This window comes from Ursus americanus, chromosome X, assembly GCF_024610735.1.
Source record: "Ursus americanus isolate L20-20 chromosome X, mUrsAme1.1.p, whole genome shotgun sequence".
Classification (NCBI taxonomy): domain Eukaryota; kingdom Metazoa; phylum Chordata; class Mammalia; order Carnivora; family Ursidae; genus Ursus; species Ursus americanus.
This window is the reverse complement of record NC_142164.1, coordinates 20,385,964-20,408,652: the sequence shown is the minus strand read 5'-3', so window position 1 is coordinate 20,408,652 and position 22,689 is coordinate 20,385,964. Positions and strand designations below refer to the sequence as shown.

At 40.5% G+C, this 22,689-nt stretch overlaps 1 protein-coding gene across 3 annotated transcripts in view; it reads right to left on the bottom strand.

Moving 5' to 3' along the window:
- Positions 1–5,729: 5,729 nt before the first annotated feature.
- The window catches only part of ZDHHC9 (zDHHC palmitoyltransferase 9), a 33,275-nt gene continuing 16,315 nt past the window's right edge, over positions 5,730–22,689 (bottom strand). For all 3 annotated transcript variants that reach the window (XM_087860130.1, XM_087860129.1, XM_087860131.1), the window contains 7 exons: positions 21,464–21,622; positions 15,194–15,331; positions 14,217–14,263; positions 13,349–13,453; positions 12,185–12,288; positions 11,481–11,577; positions 5,730–7,808 (listed from right to left, as the gene is read on the bottom strand). In XM_087860130.1, the coding sequence (XP_087716256.1) occupies positions 7,692–7,808; positions 11,481–11,577; positions 12,185–12,288; positions 13,349–13,453; positions 14,217–14,263; positions 15,194–15,331; positions 21,464–21,622 (767 nt within the window). In that variant the 3' untranslated portion in view covers positions 5,730–7,691. The remainder of the gene's footprint in view (positions 7,809–11,480; positions 11,578–12,184; positions 12,289–13,348; positions 13,454–14,216; positions 14,264–15,193; positions 15,332–21,463; positions 21,623–22,689) is intronic.

The following is a 22,689-nucleotide window of genomic DNA, read 5'->3' as shown; positions in this document are numbered from 1 at the left end:
AGGATGATCAGCCCTGAATGTTAGACTTACTTCGGGCAATTCCCTTGGACATCCATGGGCTACCAGAAGGAAGAGGATACAGGCCAGATTCAAGAAGAAAGAGTAAGAGCCCAGCCAGCTCCTCCCCAATTCAAGATTAGGAGCAACTTCCTCCTCCCTGGCCCATCAGGGAAGCAACTGGGGGAATCAGCACATCCCAATCGAATGAACTTGCTCTTCCTATTTCTCACAAGCTTTCCTTACACTTCCCCAGGTAAGTTCTGATCAGCTCCCCTAAAACCCCCCAATGAAGGCTGTCAACTCCACAAATTCTCTCTCCTACCCACCAAACCCTACAGCACCCTAACAGCAGTGTGGTTCGTCACCAGCCCCAGCCGTGGCTTCCAACTCTCACTCATAAAGACCCCCCATACCCAGGTCTTTAACATAAGTGGAGGCCATGTTGGGGCCAGTAGAGACCAAGGGCATTAAAACAAAAGCAAAAACAGGGTTTTAAAAGGAAAAAAAGGGCACTGATCACTGTAGTCTCAGTGAGGTCCAACACCTTCCCCCCACCTAAGTCAGGAAATTCAGGATGAGGTATGAGGTTTCCCAGCTGGGGAAAAGAAGTGGCTCTCCCACCTCTCCTTCACAATAGAGGCTACCTTAGCTTCTCACACAACGTCGGCCACATTCTATATTATTCAGCCAACAACACAATCAAGTGGGAAGGAACTGCCTCCCTTCTAGACTCAGCCAAGACTCCTCCTCCAGGAAGGCCCTAAATAAATGGAATTCTATAGCACTTGATATGTAGGCTTCACCTTTTCCTATAACTTCAGTTACCAATATAGCATTTGTATACCATTGCCTGTGGGACCTGCCAGGGATAGCGTCAGAAGGAGCCCAGGGCAATGGCCCTCACAAAGGGACAGCCAACTTGACTGTGGGAACCAGGCAAGGCAACTTCCTGACTTTCTGTGCTAAAGAAACCCCACCATCAGTTCAATCTAAGTGCAGGGATCTGGGGAAATATTTAAGAGATTTAAGTTTAAAACAAAAACCCAACAACCACCCCCATATCAGACTGACTATATATAGTCAGCTCTCTGTATGCCTAAAATGGAGAGATCATTGGTAAACTTAATCCAAAATGGTAAAAGAAAAAATCCTAAAATCATTGCTCGTTCTTAACTCACAAGAGAATGGCGTCAGCAATGCAATTTCTCCTGAAGTTAACCCTAGCACACAGTCAGTTTTCAACAAGTACTTGTTGAATGTCAAATAAATAAATAGGCTCTCAAGTAGATACTTGGAGTTATTCAAACCTCTTTATCTGTCTGTGTCTGAGTTGTCCCAGAAAGCTCTCTGGACTGGGAGTCAGGACATCTGGGTTCTGGTCTCAGTTCTACCAGTAATTGTCTGTGTGACCTCAGGTAAGTCACAGTATTTAATTTGGTGAGAGAGCAAGAGTAAATACAAGCATGTTCCTTCCAGCAATGTCATTTAACAGAGACAATCACCCTGTCTCTAATTTGGTACAAAACTATAACCCTTTAGCCACATTGGAACAACCAGGTAGCTGAAGATGGGCAGTGGCTAGCAGAAAGGGCAATGAGAGGGGGGCCTGAAGAAAATGAAGGGGCATAGAATGTTAGGGAGGTAATTCTACCATGTTCCCAACGTTGTAAAACCACTTCTAAATCAAGGCCCCCTCATTTCCTGGCCTGTAGTAGAGTGTGAACACCAAGCTCTCGTTTACAAATTAAGTAGAAAACCCCCCAACACCAGAAGAAAAAGAAAGGGCTCGGACAGCCAATTCACAGAACACAAATGGCAAGAAACATAAGGCAGAGGGGAGGTGCAAAAAATGTTTGACCTCATTATTAACAAAAGAAATAGAAATGAAGTGACACCGAGATACCAGTTTACAACTATCAAATTACCAAATGTTTAAATGAGATGTGTTGAAGCAGGCTCTCTGATACACTGCTGGCAGGACTAACAGTGACAGGCTTTCGGTAAAGCGATTTGGCCATATTTATTGAGAGCCTTTAAAAGAGCACTCCATTTGACTCTAATGATTCCACTTCTAGAAATCTATCCTAGAAATAATCACAGATATACCTATATATAAAGGATATATATTTACCTATATATAAAGAAGTTCATCACAACATGATTTATAATAATGAAAAATGAAACTCCTACATGGCTGACAATAGGGGGTTATGTATATGTTATGGAATCATTAAGTATTTTCAAATGATTTCTAATGATATGGAAAATGCTAAGGAAAACAAAAAGCAGGATTACAAACTCTATAGTCAAATTCCAGTCACGTTTAAAAATATACAGTGCACACTGGGGCACCTGGCTGGCTCAGTCAATAGAGCATGTGACTTGATCTCACAGTTGTGAGCTCAAGCCCCGTGTTGGGGGTAGAGTTTACTTAAGATAGATAGATAGATAGATAGATAGATATATATATATATATATATATATATATATATATATATATATATATATATGATATATATATATAAAAGATATATATATATATATATATATATAAAAGACTAGAAAGAAATACACCAGAACATTCACAGTTATTATATCTTGGTGATGAGTTATGGGTAATTTTTAAAATCATCTTACTTTCCTATACTTTCCCAATTTTCAACAATGAGCATGTGTTGTTTTTAAAATTAAAAAGCACATGAAGGGTGTGAGGGGAGGGGGATGTTTGTTTATTTTCTGAGTTTTCCAAATATTTAGAGGTAGAAAGGGACCTTTGGGGGGGTGCCTGGGTGGCTCAGCTGTTAAGCATCTGCCTGCAGCTCAGGTCATGATCCCAGGCTCCCTGCTCAGCGGGAGGCCTGCTTTTCCCTCTCCCACTCCCCTTGCTTGTGTTCCCTCTCTTGCTGTCTCTCTCTGTCAAATAAATAAATAAAATCTTAAAAAAAAAAAAAGAAAGGGACCTTTGATATAATATAGTGGTTTTCAACCCTATCAGCCCCAGTCCTCCTGCGGTAGATACAATATTTTGTGATGTGCCCTTTGCACCCTGAAATGACTTTCATAGGTAATATAACCTGCTTATACACATAATTTCCAGAATAGTAATATAATACACTAATTTGATATAAAGGAGGAAAAAAGGAAGTTTATGAGATAATATATATTTCAATATGCAAATGCCTGGGTAAGACTATACTAAAAGATATAATAAAACAGTCAAAGGCTTCCACTTATATATGCAGATCCACTGTGAATGCAATTGCTACAAAGAAAGACAAATACAGGTACATTGCACTGGCAACTTAAAAATCCATGAATGGCACTGCATTGGTGACATGATTTTCAAAAATCTCAACTCTTGGTAAAGTTCTGAACCAAATAAAATACCATCTTCCCTCAATTTACACAGTTGTTGCATTCCTGGAAACTCAGTGTATATATTGAAATTGTACAAACAGGGACACCTCAGTGGCTCAGTAGGTTAACCATCGAACCCTTGATTTCGGCTCAGGTCATGATCTTAGGATAGTGAGACTGAGCCCCCCACTCTGCGGGGAGTCTGCTTGAGATTCTCTCCCTCTCCCGCTGTCCCTCCCCCTGCTTGCTCTCGCTCTCGCTCTCTGAAATAAATAAATCTTTTAAAAAATAAATAAAATTGTAAAAACATATTTTGTGTTGATTTGTAAAATAATTAGGCCAAACTAATTATACTAGGTTTTCCCACTTACATTGATGTCCTGTAGGATATTTGAAAATTTACAGATACAGATTTCTAGTTCCCATTCCCACTTCATATTTATCCAAAACACGAAATTCACAATGACTCCCTTTTTTGTGAGTTGGGCTAGCATCCTTTAAAACTCATGATATTCACAGTTTTAGCCTTTGATACTATTTCTAAAACCTATTGCCTAAGAATACCAAGTGATTCCTAAAATGTATTCTTTTTTTAAAAGATTTATTTATTTATTTGAGAGAGAGAGCGCGCTTTGGAGGGGGGATAGAGGGAGAAAGAGAATCTCAAGCAGACCTCTTGCAAGCTCACAGCCCAACTCGGGGCTCAATCCCATGACCCTGAGATCATGACCTGAGCCAAAACCAAGAGTTGGATGCTCAATTGACTAAGCCACCCAGGCGCCCCTAGAATGTATTCTTAAAACTGACACAGATGCTTTTGGAATTATTAAAAGCACTGCTCTTCTTTATTAGCACCAGGCACAAGGGCAAATTACCAGTTTTTTAGAACCATTTACCGTGATCCTTTGGTGATTTTCCCTAGCCTGGCCCCATCCTCAGGAGTATAAAATGAACAGAGCTGGAAGAAAAGCACGAACAGGGCTAGGCCATAGGGAGAGAGAGGGGGCTAGGTTGCTAGGTTACCACTTGAGCCGATCTAAGCAGTCCCAGAAGGAGTACCAGACACAGGACAGGTCCCTCTCCCTGCCCCACTAGGTTGAGGGCTCTCTCAAAGGAAGGGGGTCAAAAGGTGGGGGAGGGGCTGGTCCCTCACACTAGGCACAAGAAGTGAGGCAGAAGCACAAAGAAACAGACATCCCTGTATTTCTAAAATCATTCAAGTCTCCTTCATTAATTGGCTTCACCTCAAAAAGAAAGATTTCTTTATTAAGAAATACCAGAGAGTGAAAACCTACCACACATACACATTTGTAGGCTCACACAAAAGTGCAGAGATTTACATATTAAATTGCATTTAAGTTAGAAAATAGACTTAAAAACAAAATACTTTTTTTCCCCAACAAGGTAAAGAGATTCAGTCAGTAGGAAAAGGGGCCTTAGGGGTAAAGGCAGGAAGGGCAGGGCAGGAAGAATGGAATTTAGCTGCTATAGAATTAGAACCCACATCTACCACTGGGAAAAAAAAGCAAAGGGTGAGATGATGCTCTCCACTAGGGCAAAGAGGGTCCCTGCAGCCAAATGGACATGAAGATGTAATCTCAAATAGCCAAATCCCACCACCCCTCAGGGGTTTTGGATCCGTGCCAGCCACCCTGGCCTGGGGAAGTGGGGTGCATAGGAAACTTAAGGGATGGAGAGGAAGGGGAGAGGTGGAAAGAATGTCAGGCATTGAAAAGAGTGAACAATTTAAGGCCTATTCCCCCGGGAAAGACCAATTCTTCAATCTCCTCTCTGATCTGTAACTCAGACTAGGGATAGTCCCAGCCGGTGCATGGTATGAACGGGACAGATCTTCAGGCCAAGGCCTTAAATAGAGATGATTTATAAAGAAAAAGAAAGAGGGAAGGGAGTATGAAAACAAGCAGAAATTAAAAAAAAAAAACTCATTTCATGCTAGAGATAAGGGATTTCCAGGTTTACCCTTCACCTCAGAAAGAGAAAGCTTCTCTGACAGACCTCAGGGTCAGCAGAAGAGTGGCTGAGGTTAAGTTAAGTGAGGAGAGAAATCTGTCCTAACCCAAGAGAAAAGATGGGCTGAGACAGGGTAGGCTGAGAACTGACTAAAAAGGGGTGCATCTGAGTGTCAGGTTAACTGGAAAAACCTAGTAACTTCCAAACTCTCAAGGCTTGGCCTTATTTTGAACTAAAATCTAACTAGAAGGACAAACCTGAGAGATCCAGAAAAAGAATGGGAAAGTAGAGGCAGATAGGAGAGGAATCTGAGTCAGTCAGAGCCAGTCTCCCCACTCCCCCTAAGGATTGCTACATTCAAACCCTGCTACAAAGAAAATAGGAAGACATACAGGAAAATCTGGAAGCACCCAAATTTCATTAATTTTAATTAACTGGGAAGGGTGAGACAGGCATTGGTCAGGAATCTTGACTTTAGATCATTTAAAAAGAAATATATACCATTGCTTGTAAAAGATCACTAACAAAATATTTCCAAGAGGAGGCCCTGATGAGCCTGCTTTAATAACCAAGACTCATTTGCAATTAACAGCATCCCTCTGCATAAAAACAATATCCTAATAAAGAACATGTTCTCTTAAGTAAATATAACCCTCTCCGACCCTCCCAATCTTGCTAACACTGTATATTGCCTTGAAAGCCCTTTTCTAATAGCCCAGAATAAGGTAAACTTCAGCCCAGAATGTGGTATAGATCAGTGAAGAGTTTGGGAGCTTTATCTCTCCAACTCAAGGGCCCCCTAGAAAATGGAAGTATGGGTAGTAACAAGCAACCCCTTCAACCCCCACCCCCATCCCCCACACAAAGACATTCACAACCTCATGGTGGTTCTTGAAATGGAAGGGGGAAGGAGGAGGCAGGCAGTTTGCATTAGACACAGTTTAATCACCTTCAAATAGATTAAAAGTTCTGGTTTACACTTCCCCCCCTCCCCGTAAGTCATCCAGACAGGACCCTGGCTTAGAAAGAGAAAAACACAGGTGCTTTAGGAAATATAGCCACATATAATACATAAATCTTCTTCCCTGAAATAGAGCAGGTCCTGAGCAGAGCTGACTGAGGGCCACAGCCCACCCCCAGGGTGAAGCGGCTCTGGGACTCTGCCGGTGGAAGTGCTGGAAGAGCGGGGCTTGGAGGAAGCCCCCATGTGGTTACCAAGCCCGAGGTGGGCCAAGGCCTTGGAGTAGGTTTACCCGGGAGGGCAGCAGTGCTGGGCTTTCCCTCCTCACTCAGCCGAGGCCTAATGGAAGTACTGATTATTCTTTTTTTTTTCTTTTTTCTTTTTTGAGGGGACAGAGGGGGAGAGGAGAGGAGAGGAGAGCCTCTCTGTGCCTTGGTTTCCCCATTTGTGCATTCAGGGCCTCTACAGGCCTCACACAGGGAGTCTGAGGGGGTAGTGTTTAAGTGAGCACTCAGGCTTCCTCTGAGGAAAAGGAACCACTGAAGTGCAGACTTTTATTACTGCCATTCCCGCTCCTAGTGGGAGCAGGAGTCAAAAGGAAAACAAAAGGGGCTAACAAGAAAGGAGGAGAGATGAGACAAAGAGTGCAAGGGGCCATGCCATTGGCATCTCATAAATTCTTACTAAGAATGGCACAGGTATTAAAAAGTTTCCAGACAGTCTACAAGAAATGTGAATTGTTATCGCTACAGTAACTACTTACATATATCTAACTGGAAAAGAGTGGGGCTTAGTTAGAGAGTGGGCAGGGGACAAAGGAGAAGCTCCAAGAATAAATACAAGTGGAAGTTACCTGCCCCGCTCCTGAAAGGATTTGCTGGCAATGTTGGCACTTTGTAGCCAAGAGAATCCTCCAAGCATCTTCTAGCCTCTTCAATTCTGAAGGCCCCAAGAATCCAGTTAGGATTCCCTGGCCAGGGTTCTCTGTGACTGCCTCTGGACTCATGACATGCAGTAGCTTGAGAGGATTTGAGCCAGTCTCAAAAATCTTTAACCCCAGAATTGGACCAATGACCCCAAGCAGGGGAGCTGGGATCTGGAGGAAAGAGAAGGGAGTCCAAGGAGACTCCGTGGCTGAGGCCATGGAAAGCCAGTGCTGGGGCCCAAGAGACCCATTTGTCCAGTTACCAGAGGTGACTGACATCTTCTGTGACTGCCTTGAGTCCAGAAATTTAAAAAAAAGCTTGCAGCAAGAAAATGCCAGTGTGCAATTGGGTGAATAAAGACCAAGGAAAACAGTAAAAGGGACAGCTCACTTGCTCTCTGTCTCAGGTTTATCTTCTCCCCTTAAATCTCTCACAGCCCTAATTAAACACAAACAAAAGTCTCTTCCGTAGATAGGCTACTTCTCAGCTCCAGTCACCTCCTGTGGGGGCTCTGGGGGCTCTGGGGGTGGCATCTCCTCAGGAGTGCTGGTGTCCTCCGGCATCTCATTTGGGCTCAGATGTTCTGTTGGGGCCTGAGAAGGGAAACATATCAAATTCAATACAAAGCTCTCCCTTAAAACCCAAATGGAGATAATACACAGACACTGAACTCTTCCTATGAACCCATCAACCACACTGATGCTACAGTCATGCAGCCACCAACATCAAACTCAGAACCAAGACTGAACCATAGTTTTCTTAACAGAATGAAACTGAAGTTTGAGTTCTAATCTTTGCTGTTGTGGATAGATGTTTCCATTATTATTCACGATAATAATAAAAGGGACCACAAATAATTACACAGAATGCTATAACATACTTGTCTAACAAGGCCTGACCCAGTGGTTCTCAATCTTTTGTTCCCCTAACACACAGCTCACTAGAACAGTGATTCTAAACCAAACAGGGAGGGGTGGCAAAATCTTCAGATGGTATATGTGGTTGGAAAATGCCCCCTGAATGATTCTAAAATACTACCCTTCCCTACGTTCAACTTAGCATCACTAACCTAGACTGTTATGACTTAAGATCAGATTCATCAGAAAAATGACATTCAAAATGATGATAATATATAAACAAGAGTTTGCTACACTTCAAAATTTAGGAAAGGCAAAGTAGAGAACAATTATCTACTTTGCAGAAATCATTCACTTTTTAAAAGTAGGATTCTATTTGAAAAGAAAGCAACTCTACTAAAAATCTATTAGAATAAACAAGTTCAGCAAGGTTTCAAGATACAAGATCAATATACAAAAATCAATTGAATTTCTATATACTCCCAATGTACAATCCAAAATGTAATTAGGAAAATAATAATAATAATAATAATAATAATAATAATAATTTCATTTGCAATAACATCAAAAAGAATAAAATACTTATGAATAAATGTAAAAAAAGAAGTATAAAACTTACACTCTGGGGGCACCTGGATGGCTCAGTTGGAGAAGCATGTGACTCCTGATCTGCAGTCATGAGTCTGAGCCCCACGATGGGTATAGAGATTACTTAAATAAATAAAACTTAAAAAAAAATCTTATACTAGGGGCACCTGGGTGTTCAGCTGGTTAAGCATCTGACTCCCAATTTCAGCTCAGGTCATGATCTCAGGGTTGTGAGATGAAGCCCTGCATCCAGCTCTGTCTCAGCATAGAGTCTGCTTCAGATTCTCTCTCCCTGTCCTCTGCCCCTCCCCCCACTCACATGTGCATGCTCTAAATAAATAAATAAAATTTTAAAAAACTTATACTCTGAAGAATACAACATGTTGAAAGAAATTAAAGAAGACCTAAACAAGTGAAGACAGCCCATGTTAATGGTTCGGAAGATTTAATCTTGTTAAGACAATACTCCAAAAATTGATCTTTAGATTCAATGCAATCCCCATCAAAATTCCAGTTGGCTTCTTTGCAAACTGACAAGCTGATCCTAAGACGCATATGGAAATTCAAGGGACCCAGAACACCCAAAACAACTGAATAAATAAAGAATAAATTTGTACGACTCAAACTTCCTAATTTCAAAACTTACTACAAGACTATAATAACCAAGATGGTGTGATACTGGCACAAGAACAGATCTATTGATCAATGAAATAGGATTGAGAGTCAGAAACAAATCTTGCATTTACAGTCAATTGATTTTTGACAAGGGTGCCAAGACAATTCAATGGAGGAAAAATAGTCTTTTCAACAAAGGGTACAGAGACAACTGGATATCCACATGCAAAAGAAAGAATTTAAACCCCCTACCTCACACCATATATACAAATTAGCTCAAAATGGATCAAAGATCTGAACGTAAGAGCTAAAACTATAAAACTCTTAGAAAAAAACAGAGGCATAAGTCTTCATGACCTTGGATTAAACAATGGTTTCTTAGATCTGACAACAAAAGCCCAAGAAACAAAATTAAAAAGTATATACAGTGGACTACATCAAAATTTAAACTTTTGTAATTAAAGGACACCATCAAGAAAGTGAAAAGACAACCCACAGAATGAGAGAAAATATTTGTAAATCATATCTCTGATAAGGGACTAACATAGAGAATATATAAAGAACTCTTAGTACTCAACAATAAAAAAAATGCCCAGTTTAAAAATGGATAAAGGATCTGAGGAGACACTTCTCCAAAGAAGATATACAAATGGCCAATAAGCTCATGACAAGATGCTCAACATCATTAGGGAAATGCAAATCGTAACCATAATGAGATACCACTTCACGCCCACTAGGATGGCTAGAACCAGACTGTCAAATAATAATGACAAGTGTTGCCAAGAATATGGAGAAACTGACACCCTCATACACTCCTGGTGGGGGATGTAAATGGGTGCAGCCACTTTGGAAAATGGTCCACCAGATACTCAAAAGGTTAAACATAGAGTTATTATATGACCCAGTGATTTCACTCCTGGGTATACAGCCAAGACAAATGAATACATATATGTCTACGCAAAAACTTGCACAGTAAGTTCATCGCTGCATTATTCATAATAACCAAAAGATGCAAAGAACCCAAATGGCTATCCATTGAGGAATGTATACATAAAATGTGGTGTTATCCATATAAGGGAATATTATTCAGCCATATAAAGGAATGAAGTACTGCTACATGAGACAACATGGATGAACCTTGAAAATATCATGTCAAATGAAAGAAGCCAGTCATAAATGACCACACATGATATGATTCCATTTATATGGTATGTACAGAAGAGGAAAATCTATAGCAAAAGAAAGTAGATTAATAGTTGCCTAGGGATGGGATTGGGGGACCTAGGGGGAAACTTGGAACTTGGAGGAAAGAGTAACTGCTGATGGGTGCAGGGGTGAGGGATCATAAAAATGTTTTAAACTTGATTGTTGTGATGATTGCACAACTCTGTGAACATACTACAAACCAGTGACCCGTACATTTTAAATAGGGATTTTACAATATGTGAATTACAGCTCAATAAAGCTATTATAAAAAAAATGGCAAGGGGTGCCTGGGTGGCTCAGTCGGATAAGCATCTGCTTTCGGCTCAGGTCATGATCTCAGGGTCCTGGGATCAAGCCCCATGTCAGGCTCCCTGCTCGGTGGGGAGTCTGCTTCTCCCTCTCCTCCTCCCCCCTGCTTGTGCACTCTCTCTCTAATAAATAAATAAATAAATAAATAAATAAATAAATAAATAAATAAATAAAATCTTTAAAAAAAAGAAATGTCAAATAGTAACTTTTTAGGAACATACTTTATAAAGTATATCCTTGAGCAAAACAGCTGGGAGATTTTCCACAACATCTGCATGTGCCAAGGAGGAAGCCCCCTTCCACCACGGTAACCACTCCATTAACTCTAGCCCACTGCCCTGACCCCTATCTTTGCTCTGATAGCATTTTATGCTTCCCTTCTCAAGGCACTTTCACAACATTGAGCAATGGCCTGTTTTCTTGTCTCTCATCCCCACTAGACAATGAGCTTCTTGAAAGCAGGGACATTGGTCACCTTGTTTACCAGCATATATATCCCTAGCACCTAGCACACTGACTGGCACAGAATGTCAAAGAATGACTAGCTCTTAATCTACCTCAAGGGCACAAAGATCCAAAGACAATGTCAGAGCAGAAACTGGACATGAAATTGCCTAATTATATCCCAATGGTGTAAATTTAGCCTACAACTTCTATCACTGACTCAGCCATTACGTCAGGTATACTTACTGGGCTCTGTGGCAAAAGGCTGCTACTGGTCTCTTGAGTACTGGGAGGTCGACTTCCACTTTCCTCTAGTGGCAAAATACCCCTTCGGTCCAGCACACTGAAGAAGGGAAGACTGTTAATAAAGCACTTTGTATTCACCCCTGCACCCACCCACCCCCTAAAACCTCACTGTGTGTACGAGAAAACATAAACCTGCCCTTTAGCAGCCTAGTGTTTCCTAGCACATGCCTCTAACTTCCATTCAGTTTCTTCTTCCACAGACCAAGGAATACCACATTAAGCAGGGAACAAACAAATGAAATAAGAATGAAAGGTCCTCCCTTCAAAACAACTAGCCTGTGATCTGTGGTCCATGTAGATATGGCACCAAGGGATAATCCCCAGGAAAACCCATTTGACTCCAAAAAGCCACATACAGAAGAATGCAATAGGTGCCTGGGTGGCTCAGTTGGTTAAGCATCGTCTGACTCTTGATTTCAGCTCAGGTCATGATCTCAGGGTCCTGGGATCAAGCCCCATGTCAGGCTCCCCACTCAGCGGGGAATCTGCTTCAGGATTCTCTCTCTCTACCTCTCCCTCTGCCCCTCTCCCACGCCACTCTTGTTGGCACTCTCTCTCTCTCTAATAATAAAAAAAAAGAATGCATCAGGCCAGGTAATAGGATCAGTTTGAAGAATCCCAGAATCTTCTAGTCCTCTGAGTACCTGGGGGGCAACGGGCCACACAGCACTTCACAGCAGTTCTTTACAATGTTGCCATGGCTATAGGGATTCTGGACACGATTCTTCCCTGTCCATGAGCCTTTGATCTGCAAGATAAAAGCCAAGGCTTATAGTAGAAATTATGTTGCAGAAATACCTGCAGCATGGAAAGATGAAAAGCTCTGCAGATGGATGGTGGTGACAGTAGCACAACAACATGAATGTACTTCCTGCCACTGAATTCTACATTTAAACATGGCTAAGACAGTACATTTTATATTATGTATATTTTACCACAACAGGGAAAAAAGAAATACCCGCATAGCCACAGAAAAATGTTCACAATCGAGTGAAAAATCAGAAGCTGAACAGTATGTATTATTTTAAATTAAAAATACAGAATATAGAGGCGCCTGGGTGGCTCAGTTGGTTAAGCATCTGCCTTCGGCTCAGGTCATGATCCCAGGATCCTGGGATCGAGTCCCGCATTGGGGGGGGTGGTCCTTGCTCAGCAGAGAGCCTGCTTCTCCCTCTGCCTCTGCAGCTCCCCCTGCTTGTGTGCGCTCTCTGACAAATAAATAAATAAAATAAAATCTAAAAAATAAAAAAGTAAAAATAAATAAAAATAAAATACAAAATAAATATTCATCTAAACAGGAGAATAAGTCTGGAAGACTACAAATCATACCATTAACAATGGTGAACTTGGATAAAAACTTAAAAAAAAAAAAACAACCATGGTGACATCCAGGAGGTAAAGTTACAGGGACTTATTTGCTATGTTTTACTCATCACTATTTTCTGATTTTCTACAATGAACATGGATTCATTGGTAAGTTTTAAAAAGCAGGGATTTATTCAGTGCAACTGTCCCTCTCCATTCCAAATCCAGAGGCACTAACTAGCCTTTAAGGACCTACGAACAGCTGAAGACCTTGTACCCACTCAACCACTGAACCTCTTCTTCCCAATTCTTGACAGGCACTCAGCTCCAAACAAAGCAGTGTGCTTTCACTTCCACACATTGGATTGAACAATCTCCCACACCAGGTTTCTGTCTGCCTCGACCTCCCAAGACCTGGAAACTCAGTTCTTGAGCAGGTAATGAGAGAACAGGCTTTGGAGAGAGGAAGAATATGTGACGAGGAAAAGGGAAAATTGACTCACGTCTTCATTGGTTGTCTGGTTGAGAGCCACGAGGAAAGTGTGAAATCCAGTCAGTCCCACGACGGACCAGAGTGTGAAGAAGCAAATGAGCACTTCTAGAACAGTGAGGTGATGCTAAGGAATATTGAAGAAGCTACACCAGGGGACTCAATGCCTCAGCCCATACTCAAGACACCAATCACATCATCTTTACCTCTCAGAACATATATCACAAATGGACAAGTATCCATATATAACAACAGATGAATTCTAAACTCGTTGGATATATGAAAGGTAAAAGACTCCTATTTATTCACCATGAGAATCTCTCTAACATTTCTGGTGTTTTTAAGTGTTTGTTTATTCATCATTAGCTCTTTGAAGGGAACGTTTAGAAGAGGGCCAAAGCTAAATAATGTTGGCCATCACTGCCAGTGGAAAATCCATCAAAAAATAAACTTTATAAATGAAAAATTGATGGGAAAAACAGAACGTGACTTACAGAAATCCCATCTGAACCTCCTTTTCAGAAATGCAACTATTGTACAAAATAAGCCTGAGCTGTAACAGAAAGGGAGGACTTTGGTCAAGTGACATAAGAGGTGTACTGAAACAAACACAGTCCACTAGAGGAGGCAAGGCTGAGCCCGGGATCAGAAGGACTTGGGAGGGAGGCAGTGGAGAAAGGGGTGAGGGAAAGACTTCCCTTTAAGCCCTGGCCATCTTCCATTCTGGTTGCTACCATTAAAACTACATTTTTTTTTAATTTTAGATTTTGGCACTCTCTAACATCTAAAAAATGAGATGGTGGGAGAAATGCAGAGAGAAAGCCTACTCAAAACTAGTTTAAGAGGGCGTCACAGGGACATACTGCCAGGGGAGGATATGTTCCAGGAGTTTCTTTCAACGTCTCCAGGAAGCCAATTTTCAAGGATTCTGTTAAATTGGGAGGACAAGTAGAAAGAAAAATCAATGACTTTAGTAAAAAATGCACACTTATCCTAGTACCCACTCATTTCCTTCCCTCCCTATCCCTTGTCACAAGTTGGCAAGAGATTAAGCCCTCACTCAGACAAGGGACTCTCACCTACAAGCTGGTAGTATCCTCATTAAAGAGTTTACATTTTCACTGTGGGACCTGGCACTGGACTACAGAGTCTGGCAGGAGCCAAGCTTCCTGCTCCCCTCCCTTTTCCTAAGCCCCCAACTATGGGCATGGATGGGGAATATTCATTCATAGATGAAAGAAATCAGCAATATCCAAGAAAAACCCTCTCTCCTCACAAATCCATGTCCCTCCCTTGTTCAAAACCCAGCTGAGAACTCATCTCTTGATCAAGAAGCCTCATTTAATGCCACACCCCAACTGCCATTAGGGTGATTTGGGGTGTATGTGTGTGTGCACCTGTGTCTGTGTGCACACACACAATCACACATGTGGGTGTATATTTTCTGTCTCCCAAAGTAGACCATAAGCTACTGAAAGGCATCTCTCTAGTGTAACCCCTTCTACCACCTGGCACACAGCAGGTCTTACAAGGCAGAAGAAGAAAGGATGCAGAGCCAAAATACATCCTCAATCTTTGGAATCACCTCAGAAATGCCCACTACTGTGGGTACAGAGCAGTAATCAGAGCCTCAGTCTTCAGCAGAAGACCAATGATAAGGCCAACATGCTCAGTAATACGGATTGATGTGAGCTGAGGTTTGGAGTTCTGCTTGAGAGCAGAGAGTAGTATTCATTTCTAATTGGTCCTGGGGTGTCTTTGCAATGGTGACGTCCCACCAAGAAACCTGACCACTACCCTCAGCTTTCCTTAAGTCTTCTCCCACCCTTCACCAACAGACACTGCCCTGCATACTCACTGAGAGCCACATAGACAATGTTGAAGGCGAAGACATAGATCGTGAGGAGGGAGAGAGATAGGATAAAGAGGTAGAAGTAGCGGTAGTTCCTCTTTCCAACACAGTTCCCCACCCAGGGGCAGTGATGGTCGAAGCGCTCTGTGGGAGAAAAAGAGAGTCTAGTGCCAAAGCCTCCAAAACAAAGCACAACATGCCATCCACATAGTACCTAATTTAGAGACCCCCAGGATCACTGCCGATTTCAACTGTAAAAAACACTGGTTTCTATTTTTCACTTTTTCAATGTTTTCAGTCATCTCATTTGATCCCCACAATCGACCTGGAAGTCAAGCAAAAGAAGATATTCTTTTCCTCACATTACAGTTGAAGAAGCTAAGGCACTGAGGGCTCAAGTGAGCTGCCTCATTGCCAGTTGACAACAGAGACTTTGCTTTTCTGAAGAAAAATCTTAGGTGGACTTACTAAGTTTAGGAAGAATAAGTAGATGAAAATAGCCAAGGAAATTTTGAAAAATGAGCAGTGTGGTTTTTCTTACCTCTAGTTTTTTTTAAAAAATGATAAAACTACAGGAGACCCTAGGTGGCTCAGTCAGTTAAGTGCCTGACTCTTGATTTCCACTCAGGTCATGATCTCAGGATTGTGAAATCCAGTCCCACATTGGGCTCTGAGCTGGGTGTGGAGCCTGCTTAAGATTTTCTCTCTCCCTCTCCCTCTGCCCCTCTTCCTCCCTTCTCTCTACCTCTCTAAAAAAATTAAAAAATAAATGTAAAACCAAAATGTAACCATAAAATAACTATAGAGAATAGATGGGGGGCGCTTGCGTGGCACAGCCAGTTGAGCAGCCAACTCTTGCTTTTAGCTCAGGTCATAATCTCAGGGTCCTGAGGTCGAGCCTCAAGTCAGGTTCCGCACTCAGCATGGAGTCTGCTTGAGATTCCCTCCCTCTGCCCCTCCTGCTCCTGCTCTCTACCTCTCTCTAAAATAAATAAATGAATAAGTCTTAAAAAATGATGAACAATTATCCACTGTATAGACAAGGATTTTCTAAGTAAGCATAAAAGTAATGGAAGAAAACACAGATGTTAAAGAAAAATATATTTGACTCCATAAACCTTAAAAAATATTTTATATATGTTAAAAATACTATAAAAGAATATTAAACAGGAAAAAAACGATGGAAATATATATAAACTTTGTACCTTAGTATATGAGAAATCCTTACAAATCAATAACAAAATACAAATACTCCTTCAAGAAAATACTCAAAGGGCAAAAACAGTTAACAAATTCCACATAAACATATATTTAAATGTTTTCAGATTCACTAATAATTCAGTGCAATACCAGTACAAAATAAGACAATTTTTGCCTATCAAAATAAGAATATAAAAAAATGATATCCAGAGCTGGTGAGAATAGCATAAAATGGACACTTAATACACTCTTTGTGGAAGTATAAATTGAGAGAGCCTTTCTGAAAAGCAATTTGGCAGTGTGTATCAACAGCCATAATAAGGCTCACATCCCTTTGGCAAAATAAATCCATTTTCAGTAATTTCTCATAAGGAAATAGAGATGTGTACAGAAATTTAAGTTCAGTAATTTTTTATTAGATTTTTTATTGTGGCAAAATATATAACATGCAATTTGCCAATTTATTCATTTTAAGTGTACAATTTTGTGGCATTAATTGCATTCACAATGTTGTGCAACCATCACCACTTAACTATTTCCAAAAATTTTCAACACCCCCAAAGAGAAGCTCTGTACCTATTAAACAGTAACTCTCCATTTTTCCCTTCCCCCAGACCCTGACAACCTCTAATTTTTCTGTCTCTATGCCTATTCTAGATATTTCATATAAGTGGAATCGTACAATATTTGACCTTTTCTGCCTGGCTTCTTTCACTTAGCATAATGTTTTCAAGATTCATCCAATTGTAGCATATATCAGCACTTCATTCCTCTTTATGGCTGAGTAACATTCCATTGTACAGATATACCATATTTGTTTATCCATTCATCTGTTGATGGACACTTGGATTACTGATGTACAAAAGTGTTTGAGTATCTATTATTCAATTTTTTGATATTGTTATGGACAGAACTGTGTCCCCCCCCCCAATTTATATGTTGAAGCTCTAACCCCCAATGTGACTGTATTTGGAGACATGGCTTCTAAGGAGGTAACTAAAGTTAAATGAGGTCATAAGGGCAGGGTCCTAAACCTGTCAGACTGGTATCCTTATAGGAAGAAGATGAGACACCAGGAGTGCATGAGCACAGAAAACAGGCCATATGAACATAGCAAGAAGGTGGCCACCTGCAAGCCAGAGACAGAGACCTCACCAGAATCCTGCCAACACCCTGATCTTGGACTTCTAACCTCCAGAACTGTTTAAAAAAATGTATTTCTTTTGTTTAAGCTCCCCAGTCTGTGGTATTTTGTTATAGTAGCCTGAGCAGACTACTTTAGGTACACATGCGTACGCACGCGCGCACGCACGCACACACACACACACACACACACATAAACACCCAGGAGTGGAATTGCTAGGTCATATTATAATTCCACATTTAACTTTTTGAGGAACTGCCAAACTGTTTTCCACAGTGGCTGCACCATTTTATATTCCCACCAGCAGTATATGAAGGTTCCAATTTCTCCACATCCTTAAATTTAATCATCTTGATTGCAGTGTAATAATAATGAATAAAATGGAATGGTAAATAATATTTAATTATAGGAAAATGCCTAAATAAACTAGAATATAGCCATATGATGGACTATGCAGTCATTAAAATAATATATTCAAAAAACATTTATTAAAAATGTAGTAAAATACGGGGTGCCTGGGTGGCACAGCGGTTAAGCGTCTGCCTTCGGCTCAGGGCGTGATCCCGGCGTTACGGGATCGAGCCCCACGTCAGGCTCCTCCGCTAGGAGCCTGCTTCTTCCTCTCCCACTCCCCCTGCTTGTGTTCCCTCTCTCGCTGGCTGTCTCTATCTCTGTTGAATAAATAAATAAAATCTTTAAAAAAAATGTAGTAAAATACTTAGGATATAATGTTAAGTAACAAAGGCAGGATTAAAAACTCTATCACGTGTGATCTAATTTCACAAAAAAGTGACAGTGAAAGGAGATACAGCAAAATGGAGAGCAAATTTGGGATTAAGTTTTATTTATACTTTCTGTACTTCCCGTATTTTCTACAATGAACATGTATTATTTTAATGAATAAAAAAGCACAAAGAATAAAATACACCATTTAAAAAAAATGAGCTATGTACTGGTCAAAATTAAGACTGTAAGAATGGTACATCTCCTGGTTAAATGGCTACAATATATCTTTTCAGCAAAGGAAAAGAAGATGTAGAGAAGACACGTCCAAGTGGTTAGGGTAATATCTGGATCAAGAATTACAGATACGGCCTCACTTTAAGCAAATGTGCCATATTCAAACACTGGAAACTGTAGATTTATACAAATATATTTTTACTGTATTTTTTAAAGATTTTATGTATTCACTTTAGAGAGAGAGAGAGTGAGCGGAGAGAGGGGCAGAGGGAGAGGAAGAGAGAGAATCTCAAGCAGACTCCATGCTGAGTGTGGAGCCCAACAGAGGGCTTGACCTCACGACCCTGAGATCATGACCTGAACTGAAATCAAGAGTTGGACGCTTAACTGACTGAGCCACCCACGTTCCCCTACTGTATTTTAAATCGTATTTTTCCTGATAATATAATTAATACATGCTCATCATAGAAAACTTGAAAAAAAGAAAAAAGAAAAATGAAGGAAACAAAATCACACATAATTCCACAACCTATAGATAATAAATCACAAGCATAAGCATTCTGGTGTATTTCCTTGTGTATATCTTTACATATACTTAAATTTTTTTCAAATGTGTAACTGAGATCACACTATAAATGTAGCCTAGATCCTATTTTATTTCATTTAGCTTTCTGATTTGAGCTTTTCCCATAAGTCTGTTGCATGAAGGTCCCACAATTTATTTGACCACTTATCCACAGGCAGACAATTAGGTTTATCCAATTTTTCATCAATATAATAATCCTGAGGTAAATATTTCCATACCTAAATCTTTTACCACATCCCTGATTATTTTCTTAGGATAGATCCCTAGAAAGGGAATCACTCACATCAAAGGGTATACATGTTTTAGGGGCACCTGGGTGGCTCAGTCGTTAAGCGTCTGCCTTCGGCTCAGGGCGTGATCCCGGCATTCTGGGATCAAGCCCCACATCAGGCTTCTCCGCTGGGAGCCTGCTTCTTCCTCTCCCACTCCCCCTGCTTGTGTTCCCTCTCTCACTGGCTGTCTCTCTCTCTGTCAAATAAATAAATAAAATCTTTTTTTAAAAAAGGGTATACATGTTTTAAAGCTTTTATGAATCTCACTAGTTTCTCTTCCAAAAAGTTTGTTGCAATTTACACTCCTGTCAGGGTAGGTCTAAGCATTATCAGGTTTTATTTGCTAATGTTCTAGATTTTAAAAGATCCTGTTTTAATTTTTATTTTTTTGATTTTTAGTAGGGATGACCCTTTTTCATGTTAACTAGTTAATGACATTTCCTGTTTTATGAACTGTCCATATTTCTACTGGAATGTTAGTGCTTCTTTTTAAAAATCAAATTGCATGAGTTCTTTATATTTAAGAATATTAATAAGGAGAGGGAATTCTTTATGAAAACCTTCGCATAAGACCTTCTTGAAATATCAAGTTTCCTAGCTAATTTAAAACAAGTTTCAATATATGAAAGTCCTATCTACATACAGATTTTTACCATATAAAGTAAGCTTTATCTTCCCAACATTTGCCTAAAGAATTGGCTAATAAGAAGAAAGCAGTGTACTCACTCAGGCATGTTCCATGGCATATACAAAGAGTGCTAGAAGTATGCTTGGGGCGCCCGGGTGGCTCAGTCAGTTAAGTGTCTGACTCTTGGTTTTGGCTCAGGTCATGATCTCAGGGTCCTGGGATCAAGCCCCAAGCCCTGTGTTGGGCTCTGCGCTCAGTGCAGAGTCTGTTTACCCCTCTCCCTCCCCTCTGCCCCTCCCCTCATCCCCCTGCCCTGCAGGCATGTGCACATACTCTCTCTCTCTCAAATAAAAAAATAAAATCTTTAAAAAAAAGAAGTAGGACTCTGAGAAACAAACTGAGGGCTTCAGATGGGAGGGGGTGTGGGAATGGGATAGACTGGTGATGGGTAGTAAGGAGGGCACGTATTGCATGGTGCACTGGGTGTTATACGCGACTAATGAATCATCGAACTTTACATCAGAAACCAGGGATGTACTGTATGGTGACTAACATAATATAATAAAAAATCATTAAAAAAAAAAAAAGAAACCAGGGATGTACTGTATGGTGACTAACATAATATAATAAAAAACATTTTAAAAAAAGAAGTATGCTTATTGGTAAGGAAAGTAGTGGCACATATATGCCTATCAACAGACATATTTACTGCCTGTTGCTGAGTTTTCCCAGGGATCAGCACACACTAGGCAGTGATTACAACTAAGCCACATATATGCAGATAGAAGCACAGACTCATGTATTATGCATACCCGCCACCCTTGCAGCCTCGGCAGAGAAAGATGAAATGACAGTTTTGGAATCAGACCTGCTCCAGTTTCATCTCATGTTAATTATATGAACCTGCACAAAGGTGCTTCACCTAGCTCCTCATCTGCAAAAAGGGGATAATACCCAAAGCATGGGGTTCTTATGAGTCTTAAATGAGAGAAAGGGAAAGCACTTAGCACAGTGCCTGGGATATAGTAGGAACTCAATAAATGCTAGCAACTTTCTTCTTGGGTGAACTCAATAAATGCTAGCAACTTTCTTCTTGGGAACACTACTTCTTACAGATCCCTTCCTTCCCCGATGCTGCCCTCCAGTGGACTAGAGTTCTCCTCCCCCTACCAAAGGTGGGTTCCACTTGAAACAAATCCAGATTTGAAAATAGGTAAAGTTTACTTCCCCATTTACCAAAAAGGTTTTTTTTAAAATAAATTTTAGACTAAAGGATATTTAAATTATGATTTGATCTACAGAAGTACAGTTGATCTACAGTTGTTCAGAAGCTTGTTTCCTATCTAAAGTTTCCTAACTAAATCTAGCTTATTTCCTATGTAAATCTATCTTCCCACCCCTACTGATTTTTCCCTAGAAAAATAACCCTGACCCTCTCCTTCAGCTCAGCCTTTCCCCCAGACAAAGCCCCTTTGGTTTTACTCACCCACACAGTTGTCACAGATGCTGCAATGGGAGGCCCGGGGAGGCCGGAAGATCTTGCATGTATAACAGTATTTCAGCTTCACAATCTGGTTGTTGATCTGGAAATTCTTGATACGAGGAGGTGGTCGCTGGCCCTGGGGCACTGCACCATTGGTAGCTTCTGTAGATCGGTAAAGACAGTTAATATCACTGCCAGCCATTATTTGAGCCCCAAAGTCTCACCACTTCTCCAAAAGCAGTGGGAGCAATCACCAGTTCCCTAGGCCTACTGTCTTCTCCAGACTAGCATTGCCTGAGGACACTCTAACATCACAGAGTGTCCCGCCAAATTCCACTGAATGCCATGTGATCCTTTTGTGCACATGTGAAAAAGAGGTTTCTTCACGTTTTTTGGCAGATTACAAAGAAAATCATTCATAAAGTAAAAATGGCTAAAAATTATGAAATGAAAACATTCAAATTCACTAACAAAGACATAAAAATCAACACAAAGATACTGTTACCTACTACTATATTAACAAATATTAAAAAGAATAAAAATACCCAGTGTTGGCAAGGATGGGGAGAAGGTATTTTTATACATTATCAGTAAGCAATAAAGCAGTGGCTCCCAAAATGTTAAAGGCATATATTTTTTGACTCAGCAATTCTATTTCTAGGAATTTAACAAAATTACAAAGACATACACAAAAGATGTTGATGCAAGGATATTTGTCACAGAGTCCCTTTTAATAGTGAAAACCTGAAAATAACCTCTGTCACAATAGGGGGTTGGTCAAGTAAATTATGATGCATGCATAGGATGGAATATTATGCAACTATTTGAAATGATGTAGACAAGTGAATGAAGACACAGGACAATATTGACAATATACTGCAAAATGAAAATGTACATTAGAAAGCAACATGCATAAAAGGATATCAGCTTACAAAAATAAAATATTTGCATGAAAAAGACTGGTAATACTTAGAAAAATAATCATTTAAAAATAAGAGTAATGCATGCTTATTATAAAAAGTTTGGGGGCGCCTGGGTGGCTCAGTCATTAAGCGTCTGCCTTTGGCTCAGGGCGTGATCCCGGTGTTCTGGGATCGAGCCCCACATCGGGCTCTTCTGCTGGGAGCCTGCTTCTTCCTCTCCTACTACCCCTGCTTGTGTTCCCTCTCTCACTGGCTGTCTCTCTCTCTCTCAAATGAATAAATAAAATCTTAAAAAAAAAAGTTGGG